General features: G+C 37.3%; 1 protein-coding gene across 4 annotated transcripts in view; it reads right to left on the minus strand.

Moving 5' to 3' along the window:
* Positions 1–171: 171 nt before the first annotated feature.
* Positions 172–14416, minus strand: part of LOC136817155 (protein SREK1IP1-like) — a 113149-nt gene continuing 98904 nt past the window's right edge. Inside the window, exons 1-7 of one of the 4 annotated variants that reach the window (XM_067073491.1) lie at positions 12276–12401; positions 10753–10821; positions 8735–8875; positions 6282–6330; positions 5932–5978; positions 4887–4941; positions 577–741 (exon numbers count right to left, since the gene is read on the minus strand). In XM_067073491.1, coding sequence (XP_066929592.1) covers positions 672–741; positions 4887–4941; positions 5932–5978; positions 6282–6330; positions 8735–8875; positions 10753–10821; positions 12276–12351 — 507 coding nt within the window. In that variant the 5' untranslated portion in view covers positions 12352–12401 and the 3' untranslated portion in view covers positions 577–671. Of the gene's footprint in view, positions 742–4886; positions 4942–5931; positions 5979–6281; positions 6331–8734; positions 8876–10752; positions 10822–12275; positions 12402–14416 lie in introns of those variants that run through there. The other 3 variants (XM_067073494.1, XM_067073492.1, XM_067073493.1) reach the window with 3 other exon arrangements.

The raw sequence follows: 14416 nt of genomic DNA on the forward strand, positions 1-14416 counted from the left end.
TGTATCCTTAATTGAAATGAAAACAAGAGTTCTTTAGCATAACAAAAGCTACACAAGACTGAAACTCAAAATTTCTAGAAGAGACAACCTAACTCTTTTCTACAAAGATCTAAGTTTGGTCTTGTGGTAATTGGCCTAAAAAGCCTAAAGAAGACGTCATTATCATATACATAGTCAGATGGTAAAAAGCTTAATTTGAATAACGATAAAAGCTAATTACTAAGCAAAAATATACAAAAATTGAATACAAATCATGTACAACTTGGTTATGAATTTGTTAAAAATGTCAAAAACACAAAATATAATGGTTAGCCATATTCAAAGTCTGAAAGTATTAAAAATGTAGCTTTACTTATGTCTGCCAAAAACCAATATATTAAATTCTTTTGTTCAGTACACTTCTCTCAAATGTCCAGATTTTCAAAAATTAGGCGGCATTCACCCATGGTCCTAACGACCGGATGTCAGCTAGACTGTTGTAAGGAATCTGCAAAAGCAAGATAATCGAATTCGCCCGTGAAGAAGTCATTTGGGGATTGACGATGCTTGAATTATCAACAACTTCAACAGTGTGAATCAGCCTGAGTTGGGTATCTTTAGCAATACATCTTGTCAACTAAACCTCAGTTCCCGAACATTCAATTTCCTTTAATGCATGTATAAACCACAAGTTAATCGCTTGAAGATGAAGAAGAAGAATACCGGCTTCTTTTCTTCTTTTTCTCTTTCTCTTTTCGTTTTCTAAAGTAGATAGAGAAATAGATAGATATGAGCCCGCCGAATGCATCCGGGATGGGTCCTACCCACGAAGGAGTATGAATCACCGCGCTGACAGACGCTACGACTTGACAGACGCGAGCTGTCAAGCCATGGCGTATACCATGACACTCGAACGACACTGGGAGAGCGATGCTCACGCGAGGCCGAACCTTATGAATGCCATGACACGTCACAATGTCTGTCTAATCTACCCACACTCTTGTATCAGAGTATTGGTACCCAATTCCCCTCACATGGCAAGGGTTGACCCGGGCGAATGTATATTCACTTGTCAAGTGAATCGTAGAGACACGGTGGGTATCGAACTCGGGCCTCCCATGCGGGAAACAAGGATGATAACATAACCACTATACCACTACGCCTTTCTAAAGAAGTAGTAAGTAAGTAGTAAGTAAGTTTGCAAACACAGTCGAGCGCGACCCCGGAGGCTACCTTTTCTCTAGCTGTAGGGGAGGGCGCTACTCCTTTCCCTGGATTTCTCAACTTACCCTTGATCCGTCTTTTTAGTTTCTGAACATCAAGCAGAGAGGCATCAAGTACCATTTTGGGAATTTTTGGTATGGACCCGGCTGAGGATTGAACCCACAACATTGCGCACCGTAGCTGGATGCTCTACCTTCATGCTACGGTCGCTAAATAGTAATGTGATCATCATTGATCGAGCTTAAAGCCCGAAGGGGAAAGAGAGGAATCTTCAATCTTTCTCAAGCAAGAAAAAGTGAATTCTTCAGATTTGTGCTACTTTTAGAATGACGCATTAAATCTAGCGTTCTCTTTGCTTTCCTACGGCACGTTGTTCGAAACCTGACGATGAATTTTATTTTCAATCTAGTTTTTAAAACCACAACGTTCACGTGTCTCGGATGGGAAATGAGTGGCTTATTTCCAATCCAAGAGTTTAGTCTCCAGCCCCTTCTAGGCTCTAATTTCAATGGTGTCGATTATACTTTCAAAGGAAAGATTCATTGACAAGATAACCTTAGGAATTTATTCGAAAGGCTTTATTATTCGCTGCCCAAGTGAGTGAGTCAACATCTACCTTTATCTGAGCTAATAAAACAGAACAATAGGCAAGCGAAGAATGATCTTGTTCGAGATGGGCGTAATCCTTGAGACCGGTCACCATTTGCGCGCGCTACGATCGCACTTTTTTGAGTAAAGCTTCCACGCTATTGGTCAAAAGAAAAATGAAGCAACTCCATTGGCGCGATCTGACGTAACGGTTGAAAAAAATGATGTAATCTTTTTTCCAAGCAAAAAGGATTGAAACAAGCTAGATGCTGAATGGACCTACCTGATGATGATCAATATGCAAAATTTCATAAAAAAATATAAAGTACATCTCGAAAAATTCAAGGAATACTGTTGTTCCGGTGATTTTTAAATAGTCCCGGCTTCAAAAATCAATTTTATTGAAAATTGAAACATGCTTGATGGTGGGCATTGCTATTAATAATGTTTTTGAATGAAAAAACAACCAATAATAAAAAAAAGTCCAATGAAAATACAGAAAAACGGCGATTTCCGGCATATTTCCGGCATTTTCGGCCGAAAACTCAAAATCGGACTCGGCCATGTTTTGGGCATTGTTAATACGCATCTTTGAGCAAAAAATCAGAAAAAACTAAAGATAAAATCTCGAGAAAATGCCAAAAAAACAGTTTTTCCGGCAAATAATTTCCGGAAATTTTCTTTTCGAAAATCGGGCTCCGTCACATTTTGGCCATTGCCATTTTGCATCTTTGTGCCAAAAATCAGAAAAAACTAATGAGCTAATCTCGAGAAAAGCTGGTAACAGACGAACGGACAACGGTTAATTTATAGGACCTCCACCGGGGTACCCGGAGGTAGGTCCAATAAAAAAGTGCGATCGCAGCGCGCGCAAGTGGAGACCGGCCTTTATGAGTCTGTTTTCCGCTCACGCAACGAATCTCGCATTACGGATATTCTTGTAAGGGATTTTGAATAATAATGAGGTGGATTCGTACTTGCTTTACATGAACAAAATTTCGCGAATCGGTTTCTTTTTTCACCTATTTTCTTCTATTTTCCTAGAGCAGGGTGGCCAGCGATTTTAGTCATTGAAAATCAAGTATATTCAAGTACTTTTTGGAGCATTTTTGATAATTTTCAAGTATATCTTTGCTATTTTCAAGTATATGAAGGTGCAAAATTCAAGTACATTCAAGTATATTTTGAACTTTACGTATGGTGCTTCGTTAGAATAGGGATATCCGGATCCTCAATTTGCCAGAAATTTTATGGGCTTCCCTTTCTTAAAAATATTATGACAAAATTGTGTGCACAAAATAATGTCACTGATGCCAGAATTATTTTGACATTTTCTCAAATTAAACAACAGATCAAAATGTGCTCTATAAACTAGTGGATTTATGACACCATGGCGTACTACAGCGGTTGTCTAATTTCTAGAATTTTATTACTAACAGCTTACGCAGCAAGGTTGTCAAATCAGAGGATTTGGTTGCGAGCGAAGTGGGTAAAATTTCTTTTATTGCAATTCTAAGTAGTAGGAAGATATTTTCCGATATTTCCAGAATGTTTTCTAGAGACTATCAGAAATATTTTCTTCAAATATCAGACTTCAAGACTTTTAAGACATTTCCAGTTCGAGCAGACAAAGAAACTGTGTAATTAAGAGTTTAGTCAATTCAGTCAAATCAAAAACTTTGCTGAAAAATTGACATTTTCCCAATTTTCAACTTCTTATTTCTAGAATCATTTCCCTATGGCTCACTGCTCCCAGAAGGTTTATTTTCTAGCATATGTTTTTAACATAGAAAATTGGCGAGCACTTTTCATGTAGCACTTTTCATGTCACTACCTTTCAAACTTTTCAAAAATACCACCATCAATTTTAGATAGGTCAAGTGTCCTGATATTAGTGGGTTTCATGATTACATGTTTTTTTTTTTATAAGCAAGTGTCTGCCCCTACATCAGGCTCGCATTATGCTTAGCATTCTATTGTTCTCAAACAATAGAGCCATTGTTTAGGTATCAAAAACTGAGCCTGCATATGCTTATAAACGTTATGCTTATAAAAGAAAAAACATGTACTTGGAGGACCCACCATTGTTGGGTCCGACACAGAAAATTTTGAAAAATAAGGATTCAAAGATTGGCTAAAACTATCAATTTCAAGGGACTATAGAAAGAAATTTCCTGACTTTTCCCTGACTTTTGAAGAATTTTACAAAAATTCCTTGGCTTTTCCATGTTTTCCCTGACTTTTTCTAAAAATAGCCCTTTTTCCAGGTTTTCCAGGTTTTCCCTGACCGCTTTAGTATTAGCCTGCACAATTCATTTACCATGGGCTCCATTTTTCAGCAGTAGCTTGATTTGCAAATATCAGATATCCATTTGGCAGAGAAAGAGTGGAAATGTGCACATTGGATATATTCTTTCAATACATGCTCCAAAGGCTAGATTTTTGAAATTCTCAATGAGGGTTATCTTGCAGTAAATAACTTGAGCTGAAGAATATCTAAGATTCTGCTTTTACTTTTTTCATTTTTTGCATGCTCCAAAGGCTAGATTTTTGAAATTCTCAATGAGGATTATCTTGCAGTAAATAACTTGAGCTGAAGAATATCTAAGATTCTGCTTTTACTTTTTTTCATTTTTTGTACAGTTTTGTATGCCCATTAAGGTTCATCTTTTAAAAAAAAGCCATATCAAATAGGTTAAGTGATTAAGACCAACCAAGAATGTCTAACCTTACAAATAGGGTACAATACATTGTTATCAGGAGGACCCACCATGGTTGGGTCCGAATAGAAAATTTTGGAAAATTTATACTTCAAAACAGCCTGTAAGAGCCCTGGAAAAAGAAGATTTGATTGAAAAAAGAAATTCAAGTATTTTCAAGTATTCCGATTTATCATTTTCAAGTATATACTGGAAAAACGGGCATTTTTTCAAAAACTCCAGTATAATCAAGTACCAATATTTTTTTCCAGTATATTCAAGTATTTTCAAGTATTTCCAGTATCGCTGGCCACCCTGTAGAGGTTTGGGCGAAATTCCTAAAAGAATTTTGCAATAATTTATCTATGCGAAATTTAATCCAGATTAATAGAATACCTGTCGCGCTCTTCTTTACACCTTCTTCTACTACTATTGCTTCTTCTTTTATCGTCTGAAAATCATATAACAATTGGATTGTTTCAAACAGAATATTCAGAATGAATTGATAATTTTTGAAAAAGGTCAAAACCGTTCATCCAGACAGTCTTACACGAAAAGGTATTCATAGCTACTAACTTTCGAGTTCGAATAAGTTCGAGTAATTTCTGAACCAAACTTTATTTAGTTGAAAATTATCATATAGCACGGCATAAAATCAATCCAGAGCTTTGCCACTTTCTACGCCAATTAGTGAATGAACGTGTCGATGTAATAAGGACATATACTTTAAGTACACTTTAGTCTCTTTAGCTCGAACCTCTATAACTCGAATGTCTCCTTAACACGAAAAAAAGTTTCATGATCCCTTTAGTTGACAATAACTTATAAAAACCTTTCTCCATAACTCGAAATTTCTTTAACTCGAACAGATTTGTGTTCCCCGTGCGTGTTCGAGTTATGGGGGATACCACTGTAATATTTAAAAGTGTTCGAAGCAAGAAAAATGGATCTTACACAATAAATCAGCACATATTCTTCAGATTTTGGTGAATTATGCAGAACTCTCGCCAATTTTCGAACTTACACCCATTTTAATATTTCTATACCTTATCGGCCAAAACTTAGTCGGCCCTAAGTGACTAATTTTTGGCTTGGTGACTAAAATTAGGGCCGACTAAAAATTAGGGCCAAATTAAAGTTTATAATTAAGCTTTCCTTATTTTTCAGTATTTTAAGCTTTCTCCTATTTTCCATCCGCTTGTAAATTTAGAAATGGCCCAAATTTTTAGTCGGTCTTAATTATTGGTCGGCCTTTAGTGGCTAAATTTTGACGAGGTAACTAAAATTAGGGCGGACTAATAATTAAGGCCGGCTAAGTTTTCGCCGATAGGGTAATTCGAACAAATTCTCAGTCCCCTTCAAGGAAAAATTCTCGTAAAATGAAGAAAAAACAGAAAAACTTTAACACTGTTTTAAAACAACATAATTAAATACATCTTACCAGAATCACTTTCACTGTTAGATTCGCTGTCCGAATACTTCCTTTTCCTGAAAAAAAAAAACGTCGTACGAAAATGACTTTGTTGAAGCCAGCAACACCGTACAGATTTTGCAGAAATTTAAAGGTAATTGTTGTGTTGTACAGTTGAAGCTAGCTTTAAATCAATTTCCAAGGGAATTAGATTTTCATCGAATAATGTAGCGTATCGAATAGCGGAACGTTGTTTTTGAAAGTTTCTTGTTGACGTTGACTTTAAATGTTATCAAATAATGGAGCGTCGAATAGAGAGCGTCATGCACTAAAGGTAATCGGCGATATGATGCTAGTTATAATTCAATGGAAATTCCTACCTCTTCTTCTCCTTTTTCTTCTTCTTTTCTTTCTTCTTTTTCCTTTTCACTATAACAAAGTAATTTTTCAATTACCTCCGTCTTACAAAAACCAATTATTTAGACCATGTTCAGACGTTACGGTTCTGTTCCGTTCCGAAACGAAACGGTTCCGAAACAAGTCTGAGCGTCAAAATTCGAAACGTCAAAAAAGAAGACGTGACAAAGCAAAACAGATCGAAACCGTTTCGCTCCACTTTTTTCGTTGAACGGAACTGCTTCGTTTTCGAAACCAATATGAACACGCTCGATTCGTAACGAAAATCGGACCGGAGCGAAACGGAAGAGTAACGTGTGAACATGGTCTTAGATTGTCGAGAACTGATTATTTCTTTATCTGCTAAGCACGAAAGTTCTCGGAAAGAAAAGAGTGAAAATATTGAGGAAAATTTGATAGGAAAGTGCGAGAAGCATTGGAAATCAGATTCCGTCAGACGGCACCACAAAGCAAACATGGTTTAAATTTTGTTCAGTATGTGACGTCTAGGTTTCGGAAATCAATGCTCTCGCAGATCAAGGAGAAGACACTAAATTGACTATATTGACGTCAGATAAGGTGAAGGTGCTGTGTGTTTCAACCGTTTTTGTATGTTCAGACCACTGAACCTAATATTCCCTGGACCAAGGTTTATCTGTCATCTTTGATCGGAGATTTTTGAAAAGTGGTACCCTAATGGTAGTACTTTTCACACTTCATAGATCAATTCATAATTCAATGACTTTTCCGTTTAATTTTTTTTTCTTAGAACCTACTTTATATAAACTTCAGATTAAAAGCTCTAAATTTTGACATGCTATCTCTTTCACGCTTTGACAAATCACTTTCCCGAGAGACATGCTAAAGTCAATGAGCTTCATATAAACCCTGGAGGCTTTTCCATTCTAACCACTTAAAATTTTCTTTGGCTTTTCAAAGTTTTCTTTAAGTGGTACCTTAAAGGTAGTACTACTCAACAGTCCTATAAATGCATCGAGAGCGCTAGATCTTACTTTTCAACGATGTAGCGCCGCTTGACGTAAAATGTTAACACTACAATGACTTAATTCATCTCGTTTTAATCAGCTCAAGTGCTTTCAAAATAACAAATTTGAGGGGATAGAACACAATTAATAACGGCACAAACATCATTAGACAATAAAAAAAAGTAAATACCTTATTACACGAATATTACTAGGCAAGTATTCAACGGCCTTGAAATTAACACGCAAAAAATTAACACGAATTTTTTGTGCTTTCTGAAGGACAATACGGCTGGTTTTAATTTAGGGGGTTCAATTCGTGTTAGTAAAATGACTAGTAATATTCGTGTAATAAAAGGTATTCTTTTGACATTCAAACAACTTCCATCTAAAATGATCAGGCTGTACGCAGGAAAGAATTAGCCCAATGATCGTCGATTTCCAGATGTTAATTAATTATTCGACCACACACACACACACGTTTTTTTATATATATCCAAAATTTTTGAAGCCTCTGGATGTTCTTAACTTTTCATGTTTTAAGCCTAAAAATGTTCTTAACATGTTCTTATTTTCCCCATTCTGTGATCAATTTTCCTAAGAAATCGGGTGTTTTAGAGTCCGCAAAGGCTTACAATATTCTTAACTAATTCTTAGCATTTTGGCCATCGAAGCCTTGTGTTCTTATATAGTTTGTTCTCATAAAAAAACGTGCAGGTCTGGATATTTCTAAATTCCATATGTGGAAAATCAAAACTCCTTTAGTAAAACAACAACTATATGATAATCGAAGTATCGATTGATGTCAAAATGAGCTTAGTAATGTACTGGAGCCTTATCCGAGTGCTGGCCTAGCAGACGAATAAGACGCAGTGGGTGAGTGAGTCTAGACTACGAAAGGGGCGGGCTAAAGGAACCTAGGGGAGTAGAACCTAATCCTATTTGCAGACAGGAACGGGAGACTATGCAGTTACAATAAACTAATATTTAATAATGACAACGCTCTACAATCGTGCTATAAATAAGAAAAGGATACTTACAAACCTATGTCCTGAGCAGGTCCGCCGCCGATCGCTGCCGAAACAACACTAAAGTTTAGGAGGGCTGGACAGCAATTGCTAAGTTGCTGCCCAGTGGAGCGTGGAAGGCGCAGTTGGGCGTTAGAAGGGCGCTAGATACGATCAGTAAAGGTATAGCCGAAGGAACTTTAGTACAGTAAAGCTCAAATTGCAGATAAAGAACGATAAACTCGGTATACACACGCCATCTGGACAAGGCTATCGCTGTGTCTCACTAACATTCTGCCGATTGGAAGTGTGAAGGTTTCGATCAGACTTTCACCGCAATGGACTGTGTTCGAATCCCAAGCTCTTCCAGACAGGGGTGTTAGGGAAATATGGTGATAGACTCTCTCCTCACTCACACAACAACTATATTATAGCTTGGTAACTTACACTCTTCTTGTTTTCTTTTCTCCCTCAACTGAGCTTCCAATTCTTGGATTTCAGCTTCGGAATCGGATGTTGTGCTTTCGACATCATCAACCGGTGCTGAAGTTTCCGCTGTGTTGAAGCACTGGAATGTTAAATGACCAGCTGGAAAAATAAGAAAAAAAAGGTAATCTTTCATATGAAAACCCCCAAATGGGTTGTTCCATTTAAAAACCATACAGGGTGGACGAACCTTTTCAAGTCAAAAAATAATTATTAAAAATGTGTGGATATCCCCTGAAAAATGGCAAAATTTACAAAAATACCCTTGGAAAAATTCTTTTCATACCTTAAAGTGAGGGTGGACGAGATAAAATTAGTCTTTTACCCCTGGAAATTTTAGAAAAACTCTTTACCCCTTTGGAAAAATGAAAGAACACCCCTTGGAAACTTTTCTCGGATTACCTTCTGGGAGTTTTTCTCGGATTATCCTCTGGAAATATTGGTCCATCCCCCCCTGTATGGATATAAAATGGAATGGCCTAATATGCCGCTAGGATTTTACAATAATTTTAAAATATTCTCAAAGGTAACCTTTAAAAAATGATCGACTGTAGTGCAAAGGTAGAGCATCCGGCTACGGCGTGCAGAGAGGGTCGTGGGTCCAATCCCCGGCAGGGTCATACCAAAGAATTCATACTTAGTCCAAAATCGAATGATGGGTAAGAAGAGCAATCCAGGTAATCCACCTTAAAGTAAATAGCTATCGAAAGAGGAGCCTTCGGGTCGCCTAAAATTAAGATGCAATTGTGCCAAATTAACCGATAAACCTTCAGAAAAAAGCTAATTAAAAGTTCAATGTGGGATTCTTTAAAAATAGAGTTTAAGCGGTTAAAATTTAAAACAGAAAACTTTACTCCAGTTTATTTTTGGATTCTTTTGTATAAAAAAATACCACAAATGTTGAGGTTTTTATAGAAATAGAAAGATCAATAATTAAAGGAATAAACCAGCTGCGCTGGAAGGTCAGCCCAATAAGCTTAAAACGATTAGAAGAAAGTACAATCAAGAAACCTAATTCGATGTTAAAGCCAAAGATGTTGAAAAGCTCATTTTTCAGACAAAAAAAAGTTTAACACAAAGTTGAATATGTGATAGATTATTTCATCCTTGGAATTACACATAAATCTTTTCATTAGAATGTCTTAAACCTGTTCTTTATTCTCTGATAAAGTATCCGAGGCGGGCGCTTTATAATATGTTCACTGCGCCTTCGTCACTTTTGTTCATTTTTGGCATTTTTATTGAAATTTATTTATTTTTTCTCCAGTCAAGGCTGCCCCTCGTTGAGTGTCCACGGTTCCCGGGGGGGGGCATTGACCTTGACGGCCGACGGGGACGTGCTGCTTGAGTTTGAAAAGTGGACCCTGTCAGATATGAAAGATTGGCAAGATTGGGACCCTGTCAGAACAAAAAATTGAAAATGTTTCCTATTTTCGCCCTGAAAATAAAAATAGACGAAAATTTGAAAGATTTTCTGTTTTCCACCCTGAAAATTGTCCAAAATAATAAAAAATCGACCCTGTCAGATACACATCTTGAAAATTAGTAAATTTGGGAACCTGTCACATATCTTCAGAGCCTAAAAAAGGAACCCTGACAAGCGGCACGTCCCCGTACCCAATTTTGCCTGAGCCTGTGAAAATTATACAGGCCCGGCGGAAGCGGGGAGACTTGGGAGACTTCAGCCTCCCCACTTTTGAGCAAATGAGATTTTTTTTCTCAATATCCTGGCGAATTTTGTCTCATTTTGAGTCTTCAACCTCCCCACTTTTATGGTTGTTCCGCCGGGCGTGTTATAACCCACAAATAACAAATTTGTCCATTTTCATCGAAAATCCCTAGGAAATTGAAAAAAATGTGTCCAAAATAGGGCAAAACCATAAAAATTAATTCCTGCGAAAAGCGATTTTTTCCATTTTTTTTCGATCGCGAAAATTAGTTCCCGCTAAAATCAGAGTTTAAAATAAGCTTTTACATACGATAACCACATTTACGACAACCAATACGTGTTTGGTTTTGACCAGTGCTCGATAAACGATCCACAATACCTGAAAAACGAAGGATACTGTAAGTTCAGAAAAAGCTACCGTAGCGACCGTAGTACAGTGGTAGAGCATCCAGCTACGGTGCGCAAGGTTGTGGGTTCAGCCCCCCAACCAGATCATACCAAAGATTTCCAAAATGGTAATTGATGCCTCTCTGCTTGATACTCAGCAATTAAGAGAAGGATCAAGGGTAAGCGGACCAATCCAGGGAGAAAGAGTGGCGCCCTCCCCTATCTTCGGGTAGATAGTTATCGAAAGAGGAGCCTTCGGGTAGCCTCCGACTGCGGTCGCAGACTTACTTAATTCAAAGTTTCTCATCATTATATAGTTCCGAAAAAACTCCCACGGATTATGTCCAACTTATAAATAGGCCGTACAGAGCAACGCTTACCTCATTTTCAAAATATTACAGAGGAGTTCATACAAAGAAATTTACTCAATCTATAAAAGTAACACTCAAAGATTCAAGGGATTTAAATCGCCTTCGTAATGGCTTCAAAACTGATGCAGTGATGCTTGGTGAAACTGATGCGGGTAATGCGGTGTTGCTTAGTGAAATTTGGATTTGAGATTGCTACCTATCCGGGTCGGAACTTGCTAAACAAGCGAACTGAAATCATCCCCAAATGCCGTCACAGACGGAAATTTCTCCTCGAAACTTTCGAATAATTCTTATTTTGAATCGACGTCAGAAAACCTTTTGAAGACATTAAATTGTAGATTTTTATAGAACGTTCATTTCACTGAAGATTGCCATCCTGGATGGCATGAAACTTTGAGTATGAAATTAACTTAAATCGTTTTCTTTACTCAAACTAGTATAATAGATTATAAAACGACCGAGTTTTTATAGCTTTTTAGCACTTCAACTTTCTGTCATCGAACAATTCAATTTTGGAGGGGTTATTTAAATCCCCTTTTCCCCGAATATTTACGTTATATTATCCCGAATAATAAACAGCGCTTCTGTGATTATAACCTTAAAGTAAAAATATGAAGCAAATTGAATTTTCACTTAAGAAACCAAGGGATATCTGATTCCATTACCTTCCGGATGAAAACGTACGGTTGACTTTCTCGAATTCGACTTTTTACTCCTTGATACTCTCCATTATTCGATAACATAGAAAGTCACCGTTAACAAGTAACTCTCATAAAAGACGCTCTCTAAAATCGATATGCTCTCTTATTCGATGAAAATACAATTCCCCTTCAAATTCGAATTAGAGAGCTACTCGATTATATACGCTCCATTATTCGATAAAATTGAAAGTCTCTACCAACAAGAGACTCTTATAAACAACGCTCTACTATTCGATGCGCTCCCTTATTCGATGCGCTCCCTTATTCGATGAAAATCAAATTCCTCTTGAAAATCGAACCAGAGAGCGTCAACTGTAAGTTTGAAGTTTTAATTTGTCTTTCTCCAGATAGATGTATTAAAAAATAATCCCTACCAGATCTCTTAGGTGGCGGTGGCAGACTGACTGGACCTAACAAATTCTTATTCTCTTTCATGTACCAAAAAAGCATAACTCCAGTTTTATAGCAGAAAATACGTTATAAAAAACAGTGCAAAAACACTTGTAAATCTTAAAGTACACCGTTACAAAATTTTAACCGGTCTTCTCTGGAAAACAGCTGGAAAAGTCGCTCTTTAAATAAAATCTCTTATGAAAATAAAATGGAGCTATGACCTTTGGGAGACTGGATTCTCGGATAGATAAGAGAAAAATAAACAAGTTGATTTTCTTTGAACACAAGACAATTCTCGTTATCAGATTTGTTGAGCTTTGCTTTTTGCGTCTTTAGATTTAGAGAGGGTTTCCTTTGAAAAGCGAGTATAGCTAACTCTCTCTAATTCGAACCTCTATTATTCTAATCTTTCTGTGATTCGAAGTAAAATATTTTTCCCCTCTGACTGAAAAGTTGAATTATTCTCTCTAATCCAAATCTCTCTCTATAATAGTCGAACGTGCGCAACGCACTGGGCTCAACTTCAGTGGCTTCAAATCATTCATAGGCCCAATTGTAGAACCCCAGATATTCACCCAATGAACAAGTGTGCCAAATTTCAACCAAATCCGATCATTTTGGAGGCCTGTAGACTGCTCCAAAGCTTTAGCCTCGTTTTGGCAAAAAACTCGTTCCCAGACCCCAAAAATCAAAATTTTTGAAAAATGCAAAAATCACCCCCAGATATTCACCCAAGGAACAAGTGTGCAAAATTTCAGCCAAATCGAACAATTTTTGAAGTCTCCAGGCTGCCCCAAAGATTTAGCCTCGTTTTGGCGAAAAACTCGTGCCTAGGCCCCAAAAATCAAAATTTTCAAAAAAAGAAAAAACTCCCCCAGATATTCACCCAAGGAACAAGTGTGCAAAATTTCAGCCAAATCCAAGCATTTTTGAAGTCTCCAGGCTGCCCTAAAGTTTTAGCCTCGTTTTGGCGAAAAACTCGTCCCTAGACCCCAAAAATCAAAATTTTCAAAAAAAGAAAAAAACACCCCCAGATATTCACCCAAGGAACAAGTGTGCAAAATTTCAGCCAAATCGAACAGATTTTGAAGTCTCCAGGCTGCCCCAAAGTTTTAGCCTCGTTTTGGCGAAAAACTCGTCCCCAGGCCCCAAAAATCAGAATTTACAAAAAGTGAAAAAAACACCCCCAGATATTTACCCAAGGAACAAGTGTGCCAAATTTCAGCCAAATCCGACCATTTTTGAAGCCTCCAGGCTGCCCCAAAGTTTTAGCCTCGTTTTGGCGAAAAACTCGTCCCCAGGCCCCAAAAATCAAAATTTTCAAAAAATGAAAAAAACACCCCCAGATATTCACCCAAGGAACAAGTGTGCCAAATATCAACCAAATCCAAGCATTTTTGAAGTCTCCAGGCTGCCCTAAAGTTTTTGTGACAGACAGACAGACACACACACAGACACACAGACACACACACAGACATTGTCAGATTGTAGCTCAACTGAAGTTGAGAATTTGGATAAAATTTTTGGTCCCTTAAAGATCAAATTATAAAAAGAGCCAACAATATTTTATCTTATAGGGTCCAGGCATATGGGTTTTTTGAACACAAGACAATTCTCGTTATCAGATTTGTTGAGCTTTGTGTTTTGCTTCATTGGATTAAGAGAGGGCTTCCTTTGAAATGCGAGTACAAGCTTTTTCATCAGATCAAACTTTAAAAGAACTTCGATAAGGCTTCGATGTTGAGAACAAGTTTATCATATATTTATGGGTTTTGCAGACTGGAAAACATCCGATTTCTTAGAAAAGTGGAAAAAATACTGATCCTCAATAATGTTAGGTGCAGTCAGTCTACCACCACCCCCCCCCCAAGAGGTCTTGGGGATTATTTCAATAATTCTGGAGAAAAACGGATTGAAACTTCAAACTTACAATTGGCGTTCTCTAGTTTGAATTTGAAGGGGAATTGGATTTTCATTGGAAAAAAATACATACTGATTCAATGGTGAAAATAAGAGGATCCATATTACCGACCAGAGAAAGGGAGCGATTTGGTAGAACGAACGATACGGAAGATTTTAAGGTAAGAACGCCAGAGAACGTTCTTGGACGTTTGATATCGTT

This window comes from Clytia hemisphaerica, unplaced genomic scaffold (assembly GCF_902728285.1).
Source record: "Clytia hemisphaerica strain Z4C2 unplaced genomic scaffold, Clytia hemisphaerica genome assembly, whole genome shotgun sequence".
Classification (NCBI taxonomy): Eukaryota; Metazoa; Cnidaria; class Hydrozoa; order Leptothecata; family Clytiidae; genus Clytia; species Clytia hemisphaerica.